General features: G+C 47.9%; 13 protein-coding genes across 13 annotated transcripts; 6 read left to right on the plus strand and 7 right to left on the minus strand.

Annotated features, from left to right (window-relative positions):
- Positions 1-643: 643 nt before the first annotated feature.
- On the minus strand, positions 644-1,234 carry FIESC28_05947 (uncharacterized protein; the record flags this gene model as incomplete). The annotated part of the gene is made up of 1 exon (XM_031160092.1): positions 644-1,234. The coding sequence occupies one exon, from the start codon at positions 1,232-1,234 to the stop codon at positions 644-646; it is 591 nt and encodes a 196-aa protein (XP_031015862.1).
- A 705-nt stretch (positions 1,235-1,939) lies between these two features.
- Positions 1,940-3,598, plus strand: FIESC28_05948 (uncharacterized protein; the record flags this gene model as incomplete). The annotated part of the gene is made up of 3 exons (XM_031160093.1): positions 1,940-2,125; positions 2,176-2,557; positions 2,604-3,598. 3 exons carry the CDS (start codon positions 1,940-1,942, stop codon positions 3,596-3,598), a joined length of 1,563 nt encoding a protein of 520 aa, XP_031015863.1.
- Positions 3,599-4,115: 517 nt separating this feature from the next.
- On the plus strand, positions 4,116-4,970 carry FIESC28_05949 (uncharacterized protein; the record flags this gene model as incomplete). The annotated part of the gene is made up of 1 exon (XM_031160094.1): positions 4,116-4,970. The coding sequence occupies one exon, from the start codon at positions 4,116-4,118 to the stop codon at positions 4,968-4,970; it is 855 nt and encodes a 284-aa protein (XP_031015864.1).
- Positions 4,971-7,158: 2,188 nt separating this feature from the next.
- On the minus strand, positions 7,159-8,770 carry FIESC28_05950 (uncharacterized protein; the record flags this gene model as incomplete). The annotated part of the gene is made up of 2 exons (XM_031160095.1): positions 7,159-7,263; positions 7,688-8,770. 2 exons carry the CDS (start codon positions 8,768-8,770, stop codon positions 7,159-7,161), a joined length of 1,188 nt encoding a protein of 395 aa, XP_031015865.1.
- A 1,163-nt stretch (positions 8,771-9,933) lies between these two features.
- Positions 9,934-11,238, minus strand: FIESC28_05951 (uncharacterized protein; the record flags this gene model as incomplete). The annotated part of the gene is made up of 1 exon (XM_031160096.1): positions 9,934-11,238. The coding sequence occupies one exon, from the start codon at positions 11,236-11,238 to the stop codon at positions 9,934-9,936; it is 1,305 nt and encodes a 434-aa protein (XP_031015866.1).
- An 837-nt stretch (positions 11,239-12,075) lies between these two features.
- Positions 12,076-15,415, minus strand: FIESC28_05952 (uncharacterized protein; the record flags this gene model as incomplete). Its single annotated transcript, XM_031160097.1, has 8 exons — positions 12,076-13,415; positions 13,461-14,052; positions 14,104-14,172; positions 14,219-14,353; positions 14,400-14,495; positions 14,542-14,574; positions 14,620-14,866; positions 14,919-15,415. 8 exons carry the CDS (start codon positions 15,413-15,415, stop codon positions 12,076-12,078), a joined length of 3,009 nt encoding a protein of 1,002 aa, XP_031015867.1.
- A 598-nt stretch (positions 15,416-16,013) lies between these two features.
- On the minus strand, positions 16,014-17,057 carry FIESC28_05953 (uncharacterized protein; the record flags this gene model as incomplete). Its single annotated transcript, XM_031160098.1, has 1 exon — positions 16,014-17,057. One exon carries the CDS (start codon positions 17,055-17,057, stop codon positions 16,014-16,016), a length of 1,044 nt encoding a protein of 347 aa, XP_031015868.1.
- A 641-nt stretch (positions 17,058-17,698) lies between these two features.
- Positions 17,699-19,433, minus strand: FIESC28_05954 (uncharacterized protein; the record flags this gene model as incomplete). Its single annotated transcript, XM_031160099.1, has 3 exons — positions 17,699-18,291; positions 18,338-19,110; positions 19,159-19,433. 3 exons carry the CDS (start codon positions 19,431-19,433, stop codon positions 17,699-17,701), a joined length of 1,641 nt encoding a protein of 546 aa, XP_031015869.1.
- Positions 19,434-19,940: 507 nt separating this feature from the next.
- On the plus strand, positions 19,941-20,859 carry FIESC28_05955 (uncharacterized protein; the record flags this gene model as incomplete). The annotated part of the gene is made up of 2 exons (XM_031160100.1): positions 19,941-20,407; positions 20,457-20,859. The coding sequence occupies 2 exons, from the start codon at positions 19,941-19,943 to the stop codon at positions 20,857-20,859; spliced, it is 870 nt and encodes a 289-aa protein (XP_031015870.1).
- A 357-nt stretch (positions 20,860-21,216) lies between these two features.
- FIESC28_05956 (uncharacterized protein) lies at positions 21,217-22,298 on the minus strand (the record flags this gene model as incomplete). Its single annotated transcript, XM_031160101.1, has 3 exons — positions 21,217-21,642; positions 21,697-21,941; positions 21,995-22,298. The coding sequence occupies 3 exons, from the start codon at positions 22,296-22,298 to the stop codon at positions 21,217-21,219; spliced, it is 975 nt and encodes a 324-aa protein (XP_031015871.1).
- Positions 22,299-23,930: 1,632 nt separating this feature from the next.
- FIESC28_05957 (uncharacterized protein) lies at positions 23,931-24,996 on the plus strand (the record flags this gene model as incomplete). The annotated part of the gene is made up of 4 exons (XM_031160102.1): positions 23,931-24,330; positions 24,383-24,480; positions 24,530-24,691; positions 24,739-24,996. The coding sequence occupies 4 exons, from the start codon at positions 23,931-23,933 to the stop codon at positions 24,994-24,996; spliced, it is 918 nt and encodes a 305-aa protein (XP_031015872.1).
- A 350-nt stretch (positions 24,997-25,346) lies between these two features.
- FIESC28_05958 (uncharacterized protein) lies at positions 25,347-26,150 on the plus strand (the record flags this gene model as incomplete). Its single annotated transcript, XM_031160103.1, has 3 exons — positions 25,347-25,456; positions 25,504-26,066; positions 26,113-26,150. The coding sequence occupies 3 exons, from the start codon at positions 25,347-25,349 to the stop codon at positions 26,148-26,150; spliced, it is 711 nt and encodes a 236-aa protein (XP_031015873.1).
- Positions 26,151-26,679: 529 nt separating this feature from the next.
- Positions 26,680-27,274, plus strand: FIESC28_05959 (uncharacterized protein; the record flags this gene model as incomplete). The annotated part of the gene is made up of 2 exons (XM_031160104.1): positions 26,680-27,011; positions 27,061-27,274. 2 exons carry the CDS (start codon positions 26,680-26,682, stop codon positions 27,272-27,274), a joined length of 546 nt encoding a protein of 181 aa, XP_031015874.1.
- Between the last annotated feature and the right edge of the window lie 88 nt (positions 27,275-27,362).

Raw genomic sequence — 27,362 nt, forward strand, 5'->3', positions numbered from 1 at the left:
CATCACTATCCATTAACTAAAGCACGGATGCTACGGTAGGCCCGTTTCTTATACACGTATAATCATTGCCAACAGGGATATTTCCAGCCAATCCCTGACACATTGTCCGTTTCACTCAGCCTTGGACTAAGTCATCTGATCTATCTATAGTAGCAAAAGATTCATTCAGACCGTAGGCGAAGTTAAGTCAAAGCCGCATCATTATTAAGGATCCAGAAGTGCGGAAGCCAATGAACGACCGGTTATTGAACCTGAGAAGCCCCACTGCCTTTACTCTTCCAGTGGAGTTATCATTTGGTCAACGTATCTCGATAATCACCTTGAACGAACATCAAACGAGGCGGGGCATTGCCAGCGACGGCACAACCAAAGACGAGTGGCTATCAAGAAAGGATTGTGGATTACATTATAAACCCTCCACGTAAACTTAATCTGCAGGTATAGCCAACTGGGATTCTGCACTCTGGCGGTTACCTGAATGATTGACACAAACGCGCAGTGGCAAACGACAAGAGGGCCAGAGTATCGCGGAGTGTTTTCAGGAGCGCGGTCTAAGGACAGTCTATCAAGCTTGAACACTGCCACTGACCTATTGAGCTTGGGAGTGGAGCCTGTGAGACATTCAATCAAGCTGAAAGAAAGTTCATTCCCGGCCGACGCGTTCACGCCATTTTGCTAGATGAAAATCTCCCTCTTCTAAATCTCGTGGGTTACCGACAAACATGAAAACATAGCCATCATTCTTGGCAGGTTCCTTTCCATCTATATACTTAACGAGGCATGGCTGAACTCTGTAGCTGGTTGTCTCGTATTCCGCCAACCTCTTCCCATGGGCAACCGACTGCACATGGTAGACAGCACCACTGACTTGTGCATCCTGCGGACCGTTTTGCAGAGCAGGATACTGCCCCCAAAGCTTACAAGAGTAGCCTACCACCTTGGCCGGGCGCAGCTCAGGCACTTGGTCCAATCCCAGGACATCAGCCAGCATTTGTGGGTCCATCAATGTCCCATACACGAAGTAGGGTCCTGTTGGTGGCTCAAAGAGATCGACATGTGCGGGCGGCTCGGGAGGTCGATAGAACCAATCTTCTGGCGCATGTCTCACTTTCAGTGCAAACGAAGAGGTCTTTGTCCTCTTATCGTGGAGTGTGGGTGGAAGCGGGGGAGCAGGCGGGGGTGAATGGGGCCTATTTTCAGACATTTCCTGCCGCAATGTGACTTTTGTGAGCATGATCAACGCCGTATAATTTAGCCTGATGAGTCCATACCTTCTACCGAGACAGAAATGAGCCTGGGCAAAGCTTTCACTCGGGTGACGAGATAAGAAACAAGAGGAACAATTCCCAGATGGGAGATGGACCCCAAATTCACACGCTAAAAGGATGGAGGGGGCGGGAAGGGTAATCTGCAGCAAGGATGTGACTCCGCGACCCTATTCGTCCACACATAAGAATAGCAACTTCAGTGAACCAACAACATAAAATCTACCACCAACAGCCAACAAATACCTCAATAGCCAGAGTTGAACGGTTTTCTATTCGCTCGCTTACGTGCCAAGTTCATATCATGATAAATGTTTAGGGCACGTATTCTCGTGGTGATGTCAAAGCGGCTGAGTTGGCTTCATTTAGTAGTCATCCGACATGAATCCTACATGAGAAGACAAAGAGCTCTTTGAGCCTTACATTGAAGGGCGCTTATCAAGACCAGTCGTCGACGGGCACGTAGACGGTAGGATGAAAGAGAGACTATTTTTGAGTTTTTCCGAGGCGTAAGTCCCCAATATACATGAAAGAGAGACAGAACTTGGGGGGATTGTCGAGTTGCTGAATGTGCAGAAATAGCATAAATATGTCGACGCAATGCCCCATATTGTCCATAGCCATTCTTCAGCAAAAACCCAATCCCTACTATCTTACTACAACATCTCTTCAGTATGATCACTCTCTGGATCTTCCTTTTCTTGGTTGTGGTTTGGCGTCTTATCGTCTCTTATAATCATCTGTCCAAAGTTCCTAAAGAAGTACCATGGGCCACTGCCGGGCGTTTCGTCCCACACATTATCACTCAGATTAGAGGTCTCTGGAACATGCCTTATGTTATGAATACCGCCTACCAGAAGGTACAAGATTGTCTTGCTCATCCCAGTACATGAACTAAGTCAAGAAACAGTATTGCAAACACGGATCAATCTGCGCCATCGCACTACCTTTTGCCCGCCCGGAAATTCTTCTACCCTCAAGTCTTATCCACTGGATGACCAGCCAGAGCGGCAAGGTTCTCAGTCCCACTCCGGTGCAGATGGAGCTTGTGGCTGCAGAGCATGCCTTCCTCAACTCATTCGACCAGAAGGAGTCTGTCGTGTATGATGTCCTGCGTGTGCAGATGAACAGACGCCTCCCAGCTCTAATTCCTGGTCTTGCAGAGGAGTTGAAAGCTTCTATCGACAAGGAGTTTGGATCAAACACAGAATGGAAGGAAACTCAATTATTCGTCGTTGTGCGACGTGTGGTTGCAAAGCTTATCACATGGCTTGTGGTCGGTGACGATCTAAGTAAGAACCTCGCACTCTGTATAAGACACCACTAACCATATGTTAGGTCGCGACAAGGAGCTTGTGGAGAATTTATCTCGGTTTTCTCTTGCCGTCATGCCCAGTGCCATGGGTATCGCTCTTTTCCCTCCCTTCATGCAACCAATTGCGGCTCATTTGACATGTTTTCTCAACCGCATCTACATGAATTGGGCACTCAAGGTGCTTGGTCCGTACATCGAACAAAGGATCATGGAAGTTGAGACAGGAATCTCCAAGACTCAGCCACAAAATGATGTGATGACATGGCATATAGAGGAAGCTCTTCGCAAGAAGGAGCCCCGTGAACTGATGCCACAGTTAATAGCGAGCCGCGTGTTTGCTACCACGATGGCCGCGCTGGAGGCTATCACGCTCACCGTGACCCACACCCTCTTCAGTGTCGCTAGCAGCAACTCATCGGCGCAGATCTGGAGTGCTCTTAAGGAGGAAGCTGAACCGGTCCTAGCCACCACGCCAATCAACGAAAATGTTATCGACAAGCTTCACTTTGCTGATGCAGCCATCAAAGAAGGTCTTCGACTACAGACTGCCCTCAAGGCTCTGACCGTGCAAGTTATGCAACCTTCCGGGTTGACTATCAAGGACACCGGAGTTCATCTTCCCCAAGGCGCTCGTATCAGTGTGTCGGCATGGGGTATTCACCATGATGAAGATATTTACCCCGACGCATACACATACGACGCCTTTAGGTTTGCGCCACAGAATGGAGGTGCCAGTATCTCTCAGGGTGGCGACGATGACCATTTGATGACTACACCTTCGGAGAAGTATCTTTCTTTTGGGTTTGGAAAACATGTATGCCCAGGCAGGCACCTTGCCGCTGCCGTGACGAAGCTTTTCCTGGCGCATGTTGCGGTAAACTATGATCTGGAGCCACTAAAGAAGAACCCAGGACTTCTAATAATTGGACATCTCCCAACGCCATCAACCAAGGCAAAGCTAAAAATCAGAAGAAAGAATGGTCTGCCCTTTTCGAAGGAGGACAGTACGATTGTTTAGATTTAGTTCAAAGTTAGCAACTTAAGATCAGACTCCAGACTATTCAAACTTCTAGGTTTATTCGACGCATAAAATGTCATTGTTCTAGATACACTTTTCTCTCAAGCTCTGCTCCTCCTTCAGTATAAATAAAATCCATCAACCGTGCCTTGTCCAATTTACCCCATTTCCGCATTGACCATCGGCGACATTAGTTCTACTCTTTCTTCACATTACCTTACAACATCGCCGTCGACCCACCTTCGGATCGCATTGACATGTCTTTATCTGTCTTCCACCCTTTCGCCCGTTTACCGAAGGAATTGCGACTCGAAATTGGAAAGCGGCATGTCTCAAATCCACTACCTTCAGCCGCGGCCTGCATTATATCAGCGTCAGAGATAGGTGGGCAAAGCCAATACCTTCCATCCAGAACCTATCCGGCTACTTAATCGACCACGGTCTCTGGAAAGCCTGTAAAGAGTCAAGACAAGCTATTTGTCAACACTCTCGGTTTTACGATTGGCTCGGAATACAAATGCGAGCGATACACGAATATGGATTTTTCAAAGACTACAATCCTCCCGGCCAGTTCGGGTTCAACCCTAACCGAGGTAGAGGAGAGGACTACCAACACCCTGCCATCATCGATACCCGCGTAGGCGAACAAGATTACCGTATGCTTGTTCGCCCGGGGAGGGACATGTTCTGCCTTAAGATGCAACATTGGACATGTCCTGTAGGCCTGCCATTCGATGCAGATATACATATGTCATTCCTCAGCCACACCTCATTTAAACGCGATCTTGCGGCATTCCAGCGCCTCAAGCTCAGGAACATCGCTATTGAATTTGATCAGAGCTGGTTTAGAGCTTTTCCTGATTCCATACACAACCTGAAAAATGAGGAGTCTGAGAGAGGGTACTTGGGATATTGGCTTGCTTGGATTAACGGGCCACAGCGTCTCCCAAAGCTGTGGATCATCGACAAAGAAGCGAAGTGGGCTGGCCCATTTTTCAACCACGACATCGTATACCGAGACTTCGACGCAGAATATATCCAAGTTGACTGGTCCGATGTTGTCAACTACGAGGGCTATGGGGCTCCCCGTACTGCATCCCTCTTCATGAAGAAGATGGAACTTTGGTGGCGGGATGTTGGTTACCGGCCAGTTAATGGCGATGGCTTCAAACCGAGAGACATTTTCAGGCTTCTTGTTCGCCGGGATAACGAGGTGGAGAATCCTGGGCTTAGCAATTGGCATGATGGGTTCGGCTGGGTCATTGACAAGGATGATGATTGGGATGAGCGTTTGGGTATGATCGATTACTCGGATGGGGATGAGGATTCCGATGAGAATTTGGATTCGGATGCCAGCTCGCATGAGGATTAGGGTTTGCTTCAGGACTCGCTTGGGAAACAGTGAAAAGGCAACGGTTACACTTGCCATTACAAGATGCGTACGTACGAGTATAATATTTTCCGTCACCAATTTACATTTTGAAGCACCGTGACTTCTTTTCTTACAACTGAGCTTTGGTTACGCTACCGTAGCATTAGAGACGAGCTAAATTCGGACGGCCAAAAAATACTCCTTCGGTCGGGTTATCCACATAATAGACTTTCCCTCAATAAGATCATCGTGACTCCGGTGCCTAAATCTGCTCTCGATATGTGCTAACGACCGCCCCATCGTACCGATACATATCTTTCGCCAACACTAAAGCCGGCTAGTTGTTTCTTATGGGTTCACCGTGGATCGCGCCCTTCCATTCAAAGTTTTTGAAGGTCAGTCCTCAAGCCGTACAGTTCAAGTCAACACAATTGGATCGCGCCCTTCAATCACTTAAATACTGGGAGCAATCGCTGCAGGACGGAGAAGCTCGATCCCTGAGTTGTGAAAAAGGTCCTACAAGAAGGCTTTCAATTATGGTGTAATCGGCGGTGTGATAGTCAGCAATAGGGCATTTTGTATCTCGTTACGAATCTCATGTTAGGGTATGAGTATCAGAATCATCTTGCGTAAATTGAGACTAGTAAATTGACGGTAAAAGGTACAGTAGAGTATCGGAGTTATAGCTCTTCGAATTTGCGACTTCTCTCGACGAAAGCTCTAAATAGCTTTTTCCTAAACTCGGTCCTGCACTTTTTGTAGCAGTCTAGCAGACAAACCCTCAGCTACTACTCTCATCAAAGCATACATTGGATATCCGACACAGTATCGTGTTCCCGGGCAGAATTCTTGCAAGCTCTCTCCTCTTCGCTGCAAACGCACCATCCAATCCCGTGACATTTAGGCTGGCAATCCATTGTGGTACGGCTGACTTGGTTGTCCCGACGAGCAAGAAGCTTAATAGTGCTTGTAAGCGGAACATCGTCATTCGAAGTCCAAGGAGGGGGAGGGGGAGGGCCGTACATGTAGGTGACTTCCTGCATTCTCTGCACTAAGGCATCAAGCTTGTGAATGAATCCGCGTGCGCCGATGGGATCGCATTCATTGTATCGGGGAGCGACTTGTGAACATTCAATCTCCTCATACTCCGCATCGCAGTCCCAAAACAGAACGTGTCTTGGAAAGGAAAGTGGGGGAGTCCAAAACCATTTGGCCTCTTTATCAATGATATAAAGTTCATTGCAGCGGTATTTTACTCCGTCAGTCAGTCTCTGCTGGATTAGATATGCTAGGTACCCTCACGCAGAATCTTCAAAAGGGAGGTTATATAAGGAATTTGGAAGTTCAGTGGCCCAGGAGGGGTCATACAAGAGTGCGATCTTTGAGACGACGTTAGGAGGATATGCCATATGAGGGCGGTGCCGGACCGACAGCTCAATCAAGGGCCAGAACTTTTTATCGTATTGTATAGCCAACCAGTCGTCCACCTGGATGGAAAATACATCGACAATCGGGTGCACAAAAGCGAAACATTCCTCGTCTTCGCAAGAGCGGATGAGTACAGGGCATTCTCTGTATAGCCGTTTTCCCTGGATCCCATCTACTGTGTATTTCTCGACAGGTCTGCCTGACCTTTCAATCCGCGGTGTGCTTTGTGCCAATTCGTTCGAGCTCTGCTCTCATATAGTGATATTTCTGTTAAGGAACGTGTGCTTAGCGATAACCTCTTTGGACTCCTTGCAAGCTTTCCAGAGGCCACTATCAAGCATATACGTAGATCTGTTCTTTTTCTTTGAAGAAGATTCATTTGGGACTATTGCCTGACGATAATAGATATCGACATATTGTAGGCCGCAACAGTAGTCGGTAGTAATAACCTGAGAACATGCTGTTTCCCAGATTTGAAGGCCTAATTCGGTAGGTAGCTCGGGGAATTTGTGAAAAGAAGATGTGTCCATGGTAGGATGTTGCTTGGTGATGGGAGTTATCAGATCCATGGTGATGAAAAGAAAGGGACTGGAGAGGGGGGTGTCCAGTCTTCTTTATAGGCCATATACATTCGCTTTACAGCAGTGATTCAATCTTGTGTGCTGAAAAGTATAACCATCACGCGTAACAAAAAGTTTCATATCATTTGCTGTGTGCATCTTGAGAGCTTAAAAACGGAACCTCAAAACTCTAAACCCATTTACACCGCCCAGTCACTGATAAGGTATGATGATGCAAGGGTTTCCAGGACATCCACATCCTCGCGGTTGGTTAGGGTGCGGATCTGTTCCACGACATCTGAAGCCTAGAGATTAGCAGGAATGGCTTAAAATATTCGAACTTTGGCAACGAATATGTCTCTAACATCTTCAAGTCTAGAATACGCGGACTAACTCTGCTAAGTCTAGGTAACGCTTTATTAGGAAAGGGATATACTGTTACTTATTAGCGCTATATGAGAAGCTTCAGTACTGGAAGAGGTTGTGACATCGTAGACCAAGTATAATTACAGTTAGATATACTAGCTGATTTAAGAAACCTTTCGTCTAACGATGTTACATATTTTAAACACAATCACCCCAGTTCCTGAGCGAGACCGTTTCCATCAGGTGTCTTAGACAAGCATCTTGATCCTCCCTCTCTTGCCTCCGTTTCGTCTTGTCACCACTGCAAATACACCACCCCTTCCTGTCGCATTTCCCTGGGCAGCTCCATATGGGTTCTTTTACTTCGTTATCTCGACAAACAACAAGATTGATGACATCTCTAAAGTAGGGACCCCAAGGACCCAGTATATAACCATAACTCTCAGGCTCTGGGTAAATGTCGTCCTCGTAATGGCGAATTTTGTTCATAAAGGCCGCTGCATTGGGGGAGTGTCCCTCATATGTATAATCAGCGACATCCTCCCAACTGATCTTGATATACTCAGTATCAAAGTCCCGGTACACGGTTTCAGCAGGACGCTTCGCAAACCACTTCGCCTCGTCATCAATAATCGATAAGCCTTCATCACAGAGTATGGCATTCTCATACAGCCAATCCACCAAGTATCCCCGTGCAGAATTCTCCCGCATCATGTCCAGATAGAAATCGGGGATGTCTGTAACCCAACTAGGATCAAACTCAAGTGCAATGTCCTGGATGTTGGGCTGTTTGAATAGCGACCGATATCGATTATGTGACCACCACTGAAAGTAATCTTCGTCATCGTCGTTATAGCGGATAAACGGCATTTGTATGTCGGGATAGCGGCCTCGGCGGAGCGGTTTCCAATCGTCGACCTTGATGCAAAACATATCCCTAGAGGGGTAGACGAGCATTCGGCACTCTTCTCCACCTTCACCATCGTAATCGATGATTGCAGGGGGAGGGCCATGATGTGAACTGGGCTGTTGATTTTGAGCTTTTTCCAAGGGCAGGTCCCGAAGTATATGGATCAGATCAATACGAGAAGAACTGGGCTGGCGTCGGATAAGTTCCCGAGTGTCCTGAATAGGTTGCCTGTGTATCTGGAGCCACCTGTAGTACTCTGTATGCGCAGCGATGACTTGTCTCGACTCTTTACACGCCTTCCAAAGCCCACCGTTGAGGAAGTAGGCAGATCTATTGGTGTTTTGTGATAGTGACCGAGGCCAACTAGGCCAATCGCAGGGTATAGCGGCTGCCTCGATGTCGTAATCCTTTTGTTGAACAGTGACATACTGCAAACCGCGACGAGAAGGCGGAAACGAAAGACAGGCCTCTTGCCATATTTGCAGTCGTAGCTCGGCAGGTAGTTCAGGAAACTGTCGAAAATAAGGTGAGCACATGGTAAGTTAGTCGACGGTAGTTGAAACTGTTGCAGTCAACAGCAAGGTGGTGATCGATAGTGATGCGGAAGGAAAGGACTGAAGTCCTGGGTGGTGCTGGGTTTCCTGTATTCCCAACAAACCCTCTTTTAGAGTTTATAGCAAGTCTCAGTTAAAGAGTCATCTTATCACCGGATGTGTCACAAGCAAAACCCTGACTAACTGAGTAGCTTGCCTACTGAAACCTATTGGACGCCCAAAGTATAGTCGGCGAAAAGGTTTCTATCACTCGACTTTTCCAATCAGTGAAGCGAAAATGGCTTAAATCCCCCAACATACAAAATTGAGAATTAACGTGGCACTATGCGTGTTATGAAGCATGACGCAACAACGAAACGCTATCTAAGCAGTGGCGCTGTCAACGCCTTGGCTCTCGCAAGCTAGCATCGGCACATACGTCGAGCGACATCTGGACGAGCTTCACGATGAAGGAGTCCCATGACTTCAGCTGGTTCTTTCCACTGTCTTCGTTCATCGAAGCTCAAGATATTATCGTCATAATGGAATTAACCTATAGCGACGAACGAAGCTTTCGAGAATTGGCGTTCAAATGGGCTCTCGCCTGGGAGAAAAAGGTAGTGAACACGTTCCGATTAATCATTTCACACACACTGACAACGACAAACGTTGCAGGACATGTCCACGTTTCTTGCAATATCTACTCACCAATTCGTTGGAAATTACTCTGATCTTCCACTTGTCTCGAAAGTTTTCAACGCCACGAATGAGGAATATTTCAAACAGTGCTTTAGGACCGAAGCACTAGATGATCCACGCTGTAAGTTACTGCAATACGGTCGTCGCCCAGACCACTTGCCTAACAATTCCAATGCCAGTGCAAACCCAACACCTGTTGGGGACGGCGGTCTTTACACGAATTAGCGAGACTGAAGCGAGAGGTGATTGGCAAGTCCGAGCTCGACATGTGAGAGTGTTTGACAATAGTGAGACTCGTGAATGGGATTCCAGTGGTTTTGTAGAGTTTACATATGTGAAGGTTGAGGGAGAGTGGAAACTTGGCGGCATCCGCCCCCATACAGTTGTAGCTGCTACAGGGAAGCCGGAAGAGGTAATTGGTCAGTTCTAGGTTCTTATTAAAAGTCTTATTGCAATCAACTATTCTATTATTTCTCAATTGTAACAGTCTGGCTCTTCTTCTGTTCCACCAAATACGTCCCCAGAATTTCCAACAGAAATCTTTCTCGGTGCAACATATGTCTCGGACCATGCTTCTTCAAGAAGGTCAACGCTATACCCAGTATAGCCGCATGGTGTTCCTCCTCTGTAGCCAAAATCCCATCAACGCTGATCTGTGCACTGACACCCCCAGTCTTGACAAATAGATCACGAACATGCTTATTCGTAACCAGCCGAAGAGCAAATTGCTCAAACAAGTCATGCCTCACAAAGAATTCCAGAACTTCCTTCAGACCAGCTGTACCGCCACAGATGGTCTCCAAGTCGACGCCTGCGCCGTCTTGAATGCTGAGTCGAAGTTGTGATGATGCTTCGAGTGCTTCAGTGATGGTGTCGACGTTCATTGTTGGTGGGGTTGGGATGTAGGGTCGATCGTATCCCACGCGGTGACGCCACCAAATGTTGCAGAAGATAGAAGAGATAATGACGGGAATGAGTATCACGTATCCCCACCATCGCTCAGCCGTCAGCATGGACCCGACACCACCAAGAACATTCGACGCGCCGTTGACGACGAAGAAGACTTGGACGTTGAAACATCGCTGCCTAAGAACAGGTAGTGCGGGTGATCCTTGGAGTTCCTTTCGTGCGACAGCGAGGTGGGCGTTCATCTTAGCCACTACCATGGTCGCCCAAATAGCGCTCATAAGACCGAAAAGAGCGATCGGCGCATTACCGAGATATCCGGACAGAATGTTACTGGCGAACCAGACCTTAGGGTTCGCACCGCCAATGGCCATGAATGTACCGATGCTGATGAGCATAGCACCACCACCCATCAACAAGTCCATCAACCATCTATTAATCATCTCGATCCTCAACTCGCGTTTCGTGACCTCGGCAAACGTATCCCGACTCAATTCCCCTTCAGACTCCTTCAAAACTTGTCTCTGATTCTTCAAAAATCTGATATTCCGCAATGCTTTTGTTGAATCGCAGAAGGCACATATTGAGAGTACGAAGGCAGAGCATCCTCCTATTGCCATGAAGACAATGGCGTAGATGGGGACGGGAACCTCGTTCCAGACATTAGCGGCGAAGTCGCCTGCGTTGGCGAGTTCGAGAAAACCGACGGCAGCGAAGAGGTTGTTTCGGAGGCGATTATCGTCGATGCAGGACCAGCCGGATCGAGATTTTGTCAAGGTGACGCTTGAAGGGCCGGGAATATGGAGTGTTGTTGACGTAGGCGCGGCCTCTGCTTGCGCAGAGGGTACTGTGGTGATGTCTTTCATCGTCAAGAGACAAAATGATTCTTGTCCTGTTAGTGAAAGAACGAAGTTGGGTTACAGAAAGACACATAAACAGGAAGAAGTCAACGGCTGGGGGACATACGGAGTAAGCGAAAGCAGCAGCAAACCAGTTTATCCGTACATTAGACTGCCAAGAAAATAACAACGGTCACACAATTACGTTCATTGGAGAGGTGAGTCACTACCAGACTCTACGAGGGAAATGCATTGCTATAAGATACGATCGAGCAAGTTGACGGAGCCCGCGGGTAAATGAGACAGGAGAAGTAGTGACAGTGAGATGACATGACATGTGCTCGGTCGTTCCGAGACTTGTCTAAGTCGGAGTGGATCCCATCTCCACTCCCAGGGCCGTTACACCCGACCCAGAACCCGTGAGGCGCAGCACCCTGTCTCTACTCAAAATGACTTGTAAGTCCATTAACCACATATATAAACATCGAATGTCGCCTATTCAGACCTCTGAAACACCCATTTGCTAACCATTGAACCCCAAAAGTCCAGGAGAAAATAGGAAGATTACAGAAGGAAGGAGTGCTTGGACAGGATCAACTACTTGGCACAGTGGAGAAACGGCACCTTCAAGCCGAAGGCCACGCAAGCCTTGGCAAAAGAACTTTTTTTGAGCAGATTAATAAGATTGGTCTTGTCGTAGAAACGTCAATCAGATCAGGAACCAGAAACGATAAGGCCGAAAGGAATTACCCGCGTTAGTGGTCAGGCTAAATATAGACCAGCATCAACCGCGTATAATACGAAACAGCCAATGAGATGTACCTGAATGCCAAGATTCCAACTTCATCTTCCTGTTTTAGGAGACTAGTACGCCCCGCGACGGGGAGCATACTTGGGAGCTTTGACGTACGCAACCGGGTCTCGACCAGTCTGTACTGGATGGCCAATCTTCAAGTTAAGACCCTCAAGATTCGCGCCTTTCTCCAATGCCCAAAGTCCGATACCGATCCAATTATCACCACGGTAGTTGAACACACCTTCTGGAACGGGGAAGGAGGATTGAGGGCCGATGTTGCTTGTGTACCGACCGTATTGGAAACCGTTGACGTAGAGGAATGCGCGGTATGAGCCTGTGCTGGCGGTGTTGTTCTTGAACTCGAAGGATAAGGGGATGTCGTATTTGTCAGAGGGAAGGTTAAGGTTGAGCTTGGCTGTATAGAACGATACGCCTGGTTTGGAGATGCCTTTGAAAGGTGAGCCGGACTTGAAGTTCTTCGTAGGTGCGGATGGGAGATGGTAGCCTTGTCGTTCGAAGAAGAAGCCGCCCTCATTGCGGGGACCGCGGAATTTGTCGACGTAGTCTTCTCCTCCGAGATTACCTGTGATCTTCCACTTTGAGATCTTTGTCTCTTTTCCAGAAGCTGATTTGACAGACCAGTCAAGGATACCGCGTGGCTCCTTGCCCACCTCTTGACCAGGAACCCAATTCCCGTTCAATCCCATGTTATCGATGATGACAGTAACAATATACTTCTTGCCCTTCTGAACTTTCGGAAGTTTGTACGTAGAGGTATGGTTGTTGCGCGGTCCCTCGCCAACCAGAGACCCCAGGTGCTGGTCATTCAACCAAACCGAACTTCCATACCCCATTCCACCGAATGCCCAGAAGGTAAATTTATCCTCCGAGCCATCGGCCGTAAAATGACCCCGGAAGAGCATCGCTCCGGAGTGAAACCCGTAATCTCCGCCGTAGAGTGAAACAGAGTTATTAAGCGGCCACTTGGAATTGAACGTCTCCTTGAGATCAGCATTAGGCCACTTAGCATCATCGTACTCTTTATTAATCTCGGGAAGAGAGTCGACGGATTTCCAGTCTAGACTCTTTAAGTCAGGGACCTTGACTTTTGGGACTGCGACGGCTGGGTTGACGAGCCAATTTCCGAGCTTCGACTTTGTGTAGGGTGTTTCTTTGCCGTTGATTAAGAGGCTGGAAGTTCCTTTTGGTGCACCGATGATTTCCAAGGGTGAAGTGGTGTTGAAATCGGCGCGGATGGAGAGCTTGGACTTTTCGACGGTGATAGAACGGATGAGGTAGGCACCGTTGACGATGAGTGCTTTGGGGTTCATAACAGACGATCCGAATGCACCACGGTCGCCCTTGCCTGGGATGGTGGGGACCCAGTAATTGTATGCAGAATTGCGATCTGGAGATGTTAGCTTACTATCATTATGTTGGCAGGGAGACTGACCGAGGAGGTAGATGTGAAGAGAGCCAAACTGCACCACACGACGCTTGTAGCTAGTCTTGAACTGCAAGACATTTACTCCCTTCTTCGTCTCCATCTTGACACCATCACCTTCAACAACCTTGCCTTTGTCATCGCCCTTAACAGCAATCTCATGCACTTCATCAGGTCCACCATAAACAACAAGAACAGTCCTATCCCCAAAGTCCTTCCACGTAAACACCTCAGCAGTAGAATACAACAACTTGTACTTCCCAACAGGATAATCCACGACATGGATCTTGGAATCTCGTCCATGAAGTGTAAGCGAACCGCCGAGTTGAGGAATTGTAACCTCGCCGACAGAGGTCTTGAGTTTGAGTTTGTATGATGCTGAAGAGGTGGTTCGATAGTCTGCGTGACGGACGACATAGAATGCATCGCCGGGTTTGGTGGTTAGTGCTGTTACGGCGACTTTCTTGTTGGTCGTGTATTTGCTTGTTGTGACGTTGCTGGGGTTTGCGATTGCGTAGTTGGGTGAGACGGCGAGGAATTGGCCTTGGAGTTTGATCTCAGAGTACTTTTCGCGGGTGATGCTTCTGTCTTCTTTGATCGCCTGTCATTGCGTTAGTTCGATGCGATGCTGATATTCAATAATCAGACTCACCGCGCCGTAATCGTAGGATGTGTATCCATCAGAGTGGCCAAGATTTCCCCAGTTCGTTCCTCCCCAGGTCTGACCAGTCAGTCACGATTGACTTAAAGGGGAGTATTTGACTTACCATGTAGATGTTGAAGATCGTAACACCGGCAGCGAGGTTGTTCTTGTAGAAGATGCGGGCGAATTCGTGGTTGGTCAGGTCGTAGCATTTGTCGAAACCAGCGCCGCCGGGTGGATCGAAACCACCGCCTTGGAACTACGAAGGTCAGAAGAAAGCCTAAGAGTTCACGATGGGGACTTACCTCAATGATCGAGTATGGAGTCTTAGGACTCTTGTCCATATGCTCGGCGTGCCAAGTCGTTGGCAGTTTGTCCTCGGGCCATTTGTAAGGGTTGGCCTGGGAGTATTAGCAAAGCCCAGACCCTCTTATTGGCCACACTTACGCAGTCGAATCCAACAGGATAACCATCGTGTCCCTGATCCCATTAGTAACGTAATTCACATCTGATCAATTGACGTACGTAAATGTCCACAGCTCCCTTTCCAGTTCCAGGCGCACCAGTACCACCTTGCCAAGCATCATTGTTGATAAGAGGGACAACAATACCAGCCTTGCGGACTTGATCGTTGACGTATTTTAGGTAGTCATGGTTGGGGAAGGGTGTTCCTTCAGTAGCACTATACTCGTTCTCGGGTTGATACAAGACGACTGGTCCGCCATTGGTGATTTGGGCCTTTGCGATAATTGCTCCGACCTTCGCAACATAGCTGCCAGATGTCAGATGTGTACTCAACAACAGCAAAAATGAGTTTGTCATACTTATCAGTCGCCTTCAAGAAGTCAGTAGCATTAGTCCTCAAAAACCCCTCCACGCGCTGAATCCACCCGGGAAACCCACCCCCCGAAACCTCAGCATTAATATACGGCCCAGGCCTCGCAAGAAGATAAACACCCGCCTCCTGCGCGGCATCAATAAAGGGCTGCAAATCAAGCGCTCCCTCAGACCTGAACTCCCCAGGCTTTCCTTCGAGGAGGGCCCAGTCCACGTAGAAGGACACCATGTTGAAACCCATGGCCTTGACCTTTTGGAAGAGGTCAGGATATAGAGAAGGGACGGGAAGACGGAAGGGGTGCAGCTCGGCGGAGAAGATTGTTACGCGTTCTTTGTTAATGAAGAGGGAGTGCGAGTCGAAGGTGATTATGTCTTGGAGGAGGGCTCTGTCGTGGAATTGGGATGGGCGCGTGCCACGAGGGAAAATGGATGTGGCATTGCTGCCAGCCACGAGGGCGGCGAGAAAGAAGTTGGACAACTTCATGACAGCGGTTCAATTGACCCAAGTCGCCCGTGAAGCGACTCAAACTATAGCATTGGAGTTGCTGCTTTTATATACTTTTCCGACAATGGTCTCATCTTCACCCGTCGGCTTACATCCCGAGTATGCCGCACCATGCACTTCGCATTGGTGGACATTTCAACTCCGTAAGGGCAATCCCGTCATAGTACTCGAGTCATTCCAAGGACATATTTAAATATGCTTTTCCGTGTATTTCATTTATCCAGATTCCTGACGGATTGCATGATTGAGGGGCTTCGGATGAATTGATGAGCGTTGATTGGAGCTGCTACGGTCATCGCATGCAGATCTGACGAGATGAGGGGTTGCGATGAGGTGGGATGATGGGGGCATGGCTCACTTTTTGGGGACTTCAATTGTTGGAGGAAAATAGCGAGCCGCAGAGATGGTGCGTATAGTTGCTTCCAAGCGATAAGATATGTAAAATCCACCGAATCATTATAATTCTATACCGCACTTACGAGCCATTGGCGAGGGGATACGACATCACAAGAAAGTTGGCAAACATTTCATTCAAGTCGTCAATTGAATCTAACTAAAAACAACTCCTCAACCCAATCTAAGCTCCGTAAGCGGCCATTAGCTTCTCATGCTCCTTCTTAGTAATAGGAATAACAGTTCCATGTCTCGGGCTAGTAGGCAGCTTATAGTTGCTCGAGACCTTCCAATCAGGCTTATCCAAGTCCGTGGTCTCCAATGGGACATAACCCTTGCCACCATACTCATCCACAAACAGATAAAACTTGTCGCCATTGACATCAGAAGGGTTGGCCTTGAAGGCTGTAGGTCCTTCAACAGCTTGTAGTCCAGCATCGGCACCAATGCAGGTTGCTTGCACGCTCCAGTCATCAACGGGGGCAAGAAGAGAAGAAGACTTTTCTTGGATGATGTCTGTGCAGCCACTGACGGAACCTTCGTCTTTGGTGAAACGGTAGAAGTCATTGCCAGACTTGATGACGGTGGTGTCGATGCGGGAGGTCTTGCTGTCCTGCCAGATCTCAGGCGCTGAGAAAGTCTTGAAGTCCTTGGTGAGGGAGTACATCATGCGATGGTAAGAATCATCAGAGTGGTCTGCTGTATCATAGAGCGAAGACGCCCAGAATACCACGTAGGAGTTCTTCTCGTCATCCCAGAAGGCTTCTGGAGCCCAGGTGTTGCCGGCATTGTCAGGTGAGACCTTGACATGGCGTTGCTCGGACCAATTGATAAGATCGCTTGACTCCCAGATCTCGAGGTAAAGACTTCCTTTGCGGACGGCATCGCCCCAAGAGGTACCACTTCCGATAGAAAGATCAGTGGCAATGAGGAAGAACTTGTCACCCTCGACGGAACGAATGACGAAGGGGTCCCTCAATCCCTTGGTTCCCTTAGTTGAGCTCAAAACAGGCTTTCCACCATTGAGCTCTTGCCAGTCTAGCGCATTGTTGCCCTTGCTAGCTGCAAAGTAAATCTTCTCGCCTTCAAGTGAGTTGCCGGTAAAGTATGAGAAGGCGTATGCTTCATAGGGTTCAGCTTGACGGGACGAGAGGGTGACAGGTTTGGAGATGACGCCTGAGGTCAGCGCCAGCAGGGCTAGTGAGAGGGTTTGAAGGTTGGGAAACATGGTGAAGAAGAGGACCTGGCAGAGTTAAGACTGAAGAGTTGGCTAGTCTGTCACAAAGTGCATTGCAGAGTCCGGTACTTTTATACTACGGTACTCTGACTAGTTCAAGTTGACTCTTGGCCGTCGTCAGTCCCGCCATTGTCAAAGCAATTCCAAGCTATTCCTGACTTATTCAAACTAGTCCTGACTATTTCCTGCTTTACAAATAAAAACAACCATCGTTCCCTTGGCAAAGGGTCATTCACAACGTCATTCGGTAGTTATTCCCCCGGATCGACACATCTTATCAATTTTGGGAAATCCTCCCGCCCCCTGTCGATCTCGTCTCCGCACTTTTTCCGCCATGCTATTCGCGCGCGAAATGAACACGATGAATTAGGTTTTTGAAATGTCTCGTTCCGTGCCTGACTTGGAGGGTCATGTGCTTATGTTGATCTTGCTTTTTTAGAGGTGTTACGTTACAAAGTCTGGGGTTGGGGTTGGGCCGAGGGAATTGGGAGGAAGATCTGGATATGCACGTGGCAGAGATTGAACTGTGAAGCCCTCTCGTATGCAATTTTGATAGCGACCCAATAGAGAGATAATATAGGTTAAGAAAAAGGCTAAGTCAATTAAAGTAATGCTGAACCATGAGGTCGTAACTAAGCGCCCCGTATTAACAGTGGATGCGCCTCTGTGTTGAGAACCCACTTCATCTTCCCATCGCTCCTAACCTGAACATCCATATCCTCCGCAAACATCAGGTACAAATACTTCAGCGTCTCTGCTATCCAAAAACTCTCCATCTTATCCACATATTGCTGCGCGGGATCATCGACACTCTTCATAACACTTCTCAACCCTGTGTACCCACCATCCACTTTCGTCCTCTTATTCAGTGCCTCAAAAGCCTCCCACGCCATATCCTGCCACTTTTTCTCACCAGTAGCTCGGTACGCGTAGTAGAGACTCTCAATTGTCTCAGGACGGAGGATGTATTCTGGATTCGTAGAGTAAAATCCAGCCTTTTCGTAGAAGGATGTCCATTTTTTAGGTGGTGGTCGGTTGGTGGTTGGTCTAACAAGAGGGTTTGCGCCGTTATCGAGCCAGCGGAAGAACTCAGGCGCGATACCAGCGTGAGTTTGGCGGTAGGTCTCATAGTAGGAAGAAGAGAGCTTGAGGCCAAAATCGATGAATGTTTGGTTCTGGAGGAGAAGACCACCGAGAATTAAGGAACCGCCACAAACGCTTGCCACTATTGTTGTTAGACTGTGTCACAGAAATTGTTCAAGGGGACTTACAGTGACTTGAGATAGGAATCATGGTATTTCCTCGCATCTCTCCCAAAAAGGTCAGGTCCGGCCTTGTGGATGGCGACGAAGCAAGATACTTCATCGAAGACTCGGCAGCCTGAACCCAACTCTCCCCATACTCCGCGAACTGGACAGGATCATACGCATACATCTTGATAAGGTACTCGTAGTAACTATCAGACCCACCACCCCAACCAGCCTGGTAGTCGCCGAAGTAGCCATTATCAAGTCTAACATACGTGCCAATAAGACCGGGCAGTGTGAATTCTTGATTAGTCTTGGGATGAATGAGGTGGTCTTGAGCACGCTGGGCGAGAGTGGCATATGTCTTGTTTCCGGTCAAATCGCTGAGGCGCGTCCATTCGAGAACGAGTGTGCCGAAACAGGTGATTGAGTTGTCGATATTGCCGTATCGGCGGGGCGTTGGGTTGAAGATAACTTCATCGTCAGGGATCCCACTTGGAGTGTCGAATGCGATGCTTAGTCTGTCTGCGAGAATGATGGATGCTTTGAGGAGATTTTTTCTCAATCGGGCGTCTTTGATTAGATGTTTGTGAGAGCCTGAGAGGAGGTCGTAGGCTGATAATAAGCCTCCGAGGTAGCGAATGGTAGTCTCAAATAATGAGATGACCTGGTTAGGCACCACAGTAACAGTAAAGTCCGTCGCAGCAATTTGGTTGAGAATTTTATCCACAATAACGGCCTCCTCCATCAGAATGGCTGTGCTCAAGGCGTCCACAGCCGTCGCACCCCATCCATTTCTGCAAGCATCAGCTCATATCCCATTCAACAGGGAAGCTCATACCTACCGATCATCTTCATAAGCCTTGCTGACGGGGAGAAGTGTATCATGCGGCGCAGCATATTTCTCATAATTATCCCACGAAAAGCGAAAAGCGTCGACAATAGCTGCGGCACGTTGCACATCGCCGGGAGTTTTGACCAGGTTTGATGTATCCTCGAGCTTAGACTGGCTAGGATTTGATGGTCCGGTAAAGAGAAATGTGAAGATGTGCCATGTGATGAACAGAGCTCCGACCCAGAGGAAAACTCTTTGCAGGGTTTGTTTGTGGCGCGTTCTCATGGTGACTATCTTCTCATCGACAGAACAACTTCAAAACAGACCAAAGTCACCTCGACGTTGATAAATATCCTCGACGAGAAATAGGAGTAATTTCACTGTGATCGCAACAGCCCCTAAACGTTTCTTTTCTCCAGCTGAAAGGCTTTTTAGGGGCTTTAGCGCCGCCACAATCGCTAGCTTCAGCTGTAATGGCCTAGCGTCTTCCTCGCTTAAGCTCTAGCGCTTAGATCTCCCCTGTATCATACCTTAAACTATTGAGGCGTCCACGCTAAACAGAAGAAAACAGAAGTCTAGATCGAATCCAGGCTAGGTTTTTGAAGCTATCGTTTTATCAGACCAGGTACAATATTAGTTCGACCAACAGCTTCTCCTAAATGAAAGACTTGCGATCGTAATTTAAAGGGTAGTCTTGTCCGCTAATCGACGGATCCTCTTTTCCTTTCTCTTCAACGTTGTGCTCTTACACTCTTTCAGACGCCACGTCCACCACTTTCGTTAATCTTCACGATGCGTTTTACTTCACTTTGCGCTGTCCTCGGGGCTACGCTGCTTCCCGTAGTTAGCGCTGCGCCATGCAAGCCGAGCAAGCCTACTTCCGTTGTGCCAACGACTTCTGCTACCACTACGGCTGAGGCTGAGACGCTCTCTACTGATACACCATACGAGACACTCTCAACCGACTTCCAGTCTACTGTCACCAGTGATGCCACTAGCTATCTAGAGACCACCGTTACTGAGAGTGCTACTTGGTCCGAGACTACTACCTTCGTCTCTGACTACACCACCGAGTACACTGCCACTACCGACGCCACTTCCGTTGAGGATGTTACTACCACCGTCACTGAAGCTGCTCCCGAGCCGACCAACCTGATCAAGAACAGTGATTTCGAGGACCAGCCTAACGTTGACTGGGGCCTACGAACCAGTGAGATCGTCAAGGATGAAGACAAGGCAGCATCAGGCGAAAGATACGTGTAAGTACTCATGCGAGAACCTCAAAATACCTCTACTCACTCGCCACAGCCGCTTCCAGGTCATCAACCAATCTGCCAGGGGTGGCAATTCCGTCAATCAAACCATCAGCGACGTCGAAGTGACACATCGATACCGTCTTTCCTTCAGCGGCGCCGCATTCGGTCTCTTCGACACGGGAAGCAACAACTGTTACATCGAGGCATATCAGAAGGGCGACGAGATCCAAAAGTGGAAGCTGGGCGACGTTCTGCCTGATGAGTATAACACATACTCTGTCGACTTCACGCCGAAATCCGATAGTTTTGAGCTTGCGTTGAGACTTCGTTGCGAGGCAGGTGACCCGGTTACTATCACTTTCGGTATTGATGATGTTTCCATGGTTGATATCGGCCCTATGATTAAAATTGCGCCTCCGATTAAGCGTGGAGAAATTTCTGAGAGTGATTACTGATCATTCTCGCTTGCTTTGACTCTAATGCTTCGTTTCTACGATTGGATGCTATACACAGTTCTCGGCGGCAGTGATGCGTGACTGAGGCTGTTTGGTATTTACCATTCTTCTACATAGCATATACGACTATAGATATTACGATAAATTAATTTACATATAATTATGAGTCGTGCCTTTCACGATTGAGTCACTGTCTAGTCAAGTGTCCAATGAATTTCATTGTCACTACCGGTCGTATTTACAAGGGCTAGTGAGATACGAACAGTAATCTCAGACGAATCCATCGCAAAAGACGAAACAAAACCTCGAGTGCACACTTCCCACGCCCATTTCCTCGCCAACATAAAACCCCATATCTTACAACTTCTGACCAGCAGTACCAGGGATAACAGAAGCAACCTTCTTACTTCCCAAAAGCGTAACCTTGTAAGGCAAGCTAGCAGCAGTAAGCGTACCCTTAGGGGCAGAGTTGACAGAACCACCAAGATCAACATCATCGACAACAGCATAGCCAGTTTCCTTGGAATCAGCGAAGAAGATAGCGCGCTCAACAGAGTTGGCGAAAGCAGAGCTTTGAACAAGAACTTGAGCACCCATGCGGGTGTTGACACCGGAAAGAAGGATCTTGTCCCAGTAGTTGTTGACGAGATGGACGGTGGCGAAGCGAATGAGGGGTTGGCGGCTGTTGACGTTCTTCCAGTAGTTGTTGGCGTAGGTGATGTGGAGTTTGCCTTTGTCCTCGGAGGCGTTGGAGTCTGAGTGGCCGATCAGAGAGCCCTTCCACTATGGTCGGTTAATTAGTAAAAGACGTATCTAGTGGATTGGGGGTTAACTTACGTGGTCGTGGAAGTAAGTGTTAGACACAGTAACCCAATCAGCACCGTGAGAGATGTCGAGAAGACCATCAAGGTCATCCTTTCCACCGCTCAAGTCACCAGATAGATCACAGTGATCAACCCAGACATTAGTAGACTCATCGATACCGATGGCATCGCCGTTGGAAGCATCAACCTTGGCGATCTTGAGGTTTCGAAGAATAACATTCTTCTGGCGACGAACGTAGAAGCCGATACCGGTAAGTGCTACACCGTATCAGCTGTCACTTTCTCGAGTCATTTACAGGACGTTGACTTACAGCTACCAGAAGCACCGATGATTGTCTTGTCAGAAGTAGGTCGGACCCTATCGCTACCGGTCAACTTGCCGTTGACGATGATAGTAAGAGGTCCATCGCGCTTGGCGGCTTCTTGGAGAGCAGCGAGGGTGGTCACAGTGACGGTTTGACCCTTTACTCCACCGGTAGTTCCACCGTTCTGGGTGCAGTAGCCTACGGTGCAGGCCTCTGCGGCTTGACGCTTGAAGACGGCATCGCGGGTTTCGAGGGGTGAGCTGGTTGCCAGAGTGGCGAAGACAGTGGTGAGGATTGAGCTGAACTTCATGGTGAAGATAGTCTGCTAATTGAATGATTTCTGGTTTACGGAAGAGACAAAACTCAATACGTGGTCGCATCGCTCCATTTTATAGATGTCCATCTTATCTCAACACTCGTACTCAATTACGATACTACATCAATTTTTCTACATTGAGCATCGGAATCCGGAGATTTCAATTGAATTACCTATTCTGGTCACATTGTCTCATTGCTATTGGGACATTAAACGGATATTGAAGTTGCGTGAAACAATCAAGTTGCGACCCGACGATGATGAGTGTTACCTTTCGGAGGACAGTTATGACATGACGTCCTGTTATTGGTGGAGTTGACATGGATACGCGGCAGTGGTTGGTGGAATTTCTTGGCTTATGCCGATCGTCACTCACTACCGTATGCACCTCGGCATCCATCTGCGATGACACAATAGCTCAATCTGGGGTAGAGGATGCCATTCTCAATTGACTATTATGAGTACCGTTGTTAATGGATTGTCGGTATTGATGTGTTCATTGAGGCTCATTGGAATGTTTGTTCTTTCTGTTGAATTGTTCTGGTCATCTTGCTTTAAACTTGCACACAGGCCATGGTCTAAAAGAATCTACAGTTCTAAACATCGGAGATGAAATAGTTTAATGTAATATTGGGGGCATAAAAGTCCATTTTCTCTCAAGAAAAGCAATATTCAGGACCTAATTCCCGAGCTTCCTCTCTGGGACTTCAATTGTTGGAATCTTTGGGGGTTTTGTTAACAACTCACCCTATACCAGCAGCAAACGACAACCATTAACAATTTCCCGACACAGTTCACTAAACGCGGTAACGACATGAAACGTGAGATGAGAAGTATCCTGCTTCAACTTTCGTAACAAGATATAATTTGCCAGGCATTTGCCTTTCACAAGGCAAAGGCACGCCGTCGTTGTAGTGTTGGTCTCTGGCTTTTAGATTGGGGGCATAACACCTGGCACCCCCAAGCATCCCATGTCAGAAGATGAGCTACCCCACAATCTTTCAATAGAATCCCACCATGAAAGGAAATGCAAGTTCTGGATTTAGACGATCGTCCAACCTTTTACCAGCCGCATTGAAGACTTTATCGGTGAGCTTAACCTTGATAAATCTGGGGAGCCGAGGTAGCCTATGCGTGATTGGAGGAAATACTCTATGCCGACGGTGTACCAGAGTTTCCGCCTATCAAATCCAGCACAAGGGTTCCCCGCCTTTCAAGCTCCCCCCACAAAGCTTCTCTTCTTCAGCATCGAGAACAGGCTCAACGAAGCGACCCCGGATTTTACATCGTGTACACGAGATGCCAAGACCTGCAGAGGATTATCCGACAGTGTTCCTTGACTATGATTCATGGATTCAGTGACTCCGGCATGTCACTAGAAAGAAGCTACCCTTGCCATGGGATTACCGTGGAATTTCCAGACCACTGAATCCTTGCAGATCCACGAACTTGCAGTTGGAAGCATGTCACTATGTAGATTCGAGAACCCGGCAGGAATATGTGAAGCTATATACCCAACTGTTGAGAATAGCCAGATCTGTATAAATACCACGAAGTCTGCCATCAAGTTGACTGCCTCCTGCAATCTCTCCCCAATTCCACCTCTAGAGACAAACGTCATTCACCATGAAAGCCTCACTCCTCCTCACAGTCCTCCCCCTGGCTCACTCCGCCATAATTCCCCGCCAATCCAAAACCGGCGACGGCGCCCAAGGCGACACAGACGCAACCCAAGGTGATCTCAGCCAAAGACCACCACCACGCTTCCCATTCCCCATCACCAAATTCCCCGTCGCCAAAGAAACAGTCGTTTTCAAGAATGCAAAGTATATCATGCCCGGTGAGGTGTTTGACGGCAAGATGAAGCGCTATGAACGTCCGGAGGGAAGCTGTAATGAGCAGGCAGAGGGCACGGATGCTGATACTGTGTTTAATCTCATGCCTGGTGCGACTATTAGGAATGTTATTATTGGGAAACATCAGGCTGAGGGGATTCATGCTTTGGGTGATGCTTGGGTTGAGAATGGTAAGTCAGCCTTTGATACCTTCACAAGTAATTCTTCTACTAACTGTGGCAGTTTGGTGGGAAGATGTTTGCGAAGATGCTCTTACATCCAAGGGTCTCAACACTCAATTGAGAGTCATTGGCGGTGGAGCTAGGAGTGCAACGGATAAGGTAAGCTGTCTCTGCCTTATTGCAAGAAACATGACTAATCTCTTATCAGATCTTCCAAGACAACTCTTTGGGAGGCAAGTACAACATCACAGGGTTCTACGCCGAAGGCTTCGGAACATTCTACCAATCCTGCGGCAACTGTCTCAACCAAGCAAAGCGAAACGCAACCATCCAAAACGTCGTTGCTCGCGACGGTCTACGAATGGGCATCGTGAGTCAACCACTACCCTCACCATCTCTCATACTGACCAGTCTCAGATTAACCCCAACTTCGGTGACGAGTTCCGACTCAAGGACGCCCAGATCGACAACGTCACTAGCATTTGTGACAAGGAGATTGGAAACAATGTTCAGACGGTTCCTTACTACGTCGGCAATGGACCTGACGAGAAGTACGCTTTGTATAATGAGACGAGGGATAATATTACAAAGTTCAAGGGTGAGGTTAAGTTGGCTTATGAGCCTGAGGATCCTTATGAGTGGCTTGAGGAGTTTTGGCCTGAGGGGTTCAACTGAGTTTGTCAAGAAGACTGAGTTTTAACCAGCCAGTGTTTGGAATTCCTTCATCGGTCGCGTTTGACGCGTAATTCTACAGTACATATTTAGCTATCAACGAATAATTGTCGACTATCATTTATGCTTAATTCGTCTTGCTCCGCGCGATTGGGTTCGAAGGTTCTTAGCAATTGATAGTGATACTTTCCACTCACGTCAGAGGCAGGCATGTGTGACATCATGACGCGTTTCGGTATATGATTGACAGCGGGGAATATAAACATCAGACTTCCCGTCATCGCGTCAATTAATCTTGCGACTATTCATATCAATTGATTCTCCCAAGTTGATTCTCTTTCATTATTTTCAGTATGCTGTGGAAAAGCGCTTTCCTTCTTGGTGCGCAGCTTGGCAGCGTCATCGCCAGAGACCAACAATTTCTCGGATCAGACGGTCATTCTCTCGACGAAATTCGGGACAAGTACAATCATCTACACCTTCATAAGTGATATTAGCTGACATTGTTAGACTTTTAGAGTCCCAGGTTATCCCAACAGTCATCGATGACTTTCCCCCCACTCTCGCACTCAGCGCATCATGGAAACATGACTCCGCAGATCTCGGCAACACCCTCAAGCCAGACCATCTCAAAAAAGCACCCAATGTCCATCTCGACCACGTGAAATCAGACCCGGCCCTTGAAGCTGTTCTCAAGAAGAAAATGAGCTATGTCATCGTCCTCACCGACCCCGACGCACCATCTAGGGATGATCCCAAATGGTCAGAATTCTGCCATTGGATCGCGGTAGGAAGAGCTAAGACCTCATCTAAATCAGCCAGGAATTTATCAAAGAAGCACAAGAAGCATAAGAAGTCTAAGCATCATCTAAAGGATCTTATCAAGTACAAAGCTCCTGCTCCGCCACCAAAGACCGGCAAGCATCGCTATGTCTTTCTCGCGTTTGTCGCAGCGAATGGAACGAGTGAGAAGCTTCATCTAAGCAAACCTGGAGAGAGGAAACATTGGGGTTCAGACCAGCCTGTGTATGGTGTCCGGGAATGGGCTCATGAGAATGGTCTTGCTCCTGTTGGTATGTTCATCCTACCTATCAAATCGAATGAAGCTAATATGTACAGCTGCAAATTTCATCTATGCAGAGAACGAAGAACAGTAATCACATGTCGAATATCCGTCACCATCCGAATAGAAACGGAAGCTCAAACATACTTTTACGAATTCCCTGATTTACAGCCAAGACAAAAATGTCACTCGAAATGTCATTTGTCCAAGTCCACTCGCTCCGGACAAGATTCCTATTTTAGAAACCCCGCATTGAATGGTCGGCTCCCGAAACTCTAAGCTACCCAATCCACGATCAGAGGGCTCCCACGATCAAGATCGCATCCATGTCTCCCGTGAGCTTAATTAAGCAGGTCGGCAATTAGAAGAAAATGTACTACCGAATCAATTGATTGAACGTTGGCGCGTGACATTCCAATCGTGTTTTGGACAGAGATCATTACTGTGTTAGGAAGGTAGGCGATGCAAGGGAGAGATCTTGGCGGGAGTATTGGCGACGATCGATTGATATAGCATTGATGGAAAGATGTAATTGTTGCGGCTGGGAAAACATATAAATAGTCTCAATAAGTCTAGCAAAGAGATATTCAGCACCAAACCAGTCCCTCTCATCTCCAGCCAAAATGAAGTTCACTCTCCTCGCCCTCCTCCCAGCAGTTCTCGCCCTGCCCACCGGCGAAGATGCATCCATCTCCAAGCGCCAGAGCGCAAACACAGTGACAGACCAGCTCCTCTTCAGCGTCACGCTCCCCCAATTCACAGCCCGTCGTAACGCTCGCGACCCTCCCACTCTCGACTGGACCTCTGACGGCTGCACTTCATCCCCCGATAATCCATTCGGCTTTCCCTTTATCCCCGCTTGCAACCGCCACGACTTTGGATACCACAACTATCGCAAGCAGACTCGATTTACTGTTAGTGCCAAGGCGAAAATCGACAGCAACTTCAAGACCGAGTGAGTACCTCAGATTGATGAGTCAATGATCGATTGCTGATAATGATAGTTTGTACTTCCAATGTCAATCTTCAAGCGCCGCTGGTGTTTGTAGGGGTCTTGCGGATGTTTACTATGCTGCTGTGAGGGCTTTCGGTGGCGATGATGCTACGCCTGGAAAGAGAGATGAGGATCTTGTTAAGGAGTATGAGGAGAAGGTTGAGATTTACAACCACCTTGTTGAGGATGCTCAGAAGAAGGGTGAGCTGCCTCGTCTCGATTAAAATTGGAAGTCAAGCGCTGGATTGGCTTTTCGTTAAATGTATATAGTTATGTTAGTTACATACTTGGTCGATGAAAATTGATGACTTG

The sequence above is a fragment of the Fusarium coffeatum genome (genome assembly GCF_003316985.1).
Source record: "Fusarium coffeatum strain FIESC_28 chromosome Unknown BRIP53273_contig_128, whole genome shotgun sequence".
NCBI classification, from domain to species: Eukaryota; Fungi; Ascomycota; class Sordariomycetes; order Hypocreales; family Nectriaceae; genus Fusarium; species Fusarium coffeatum.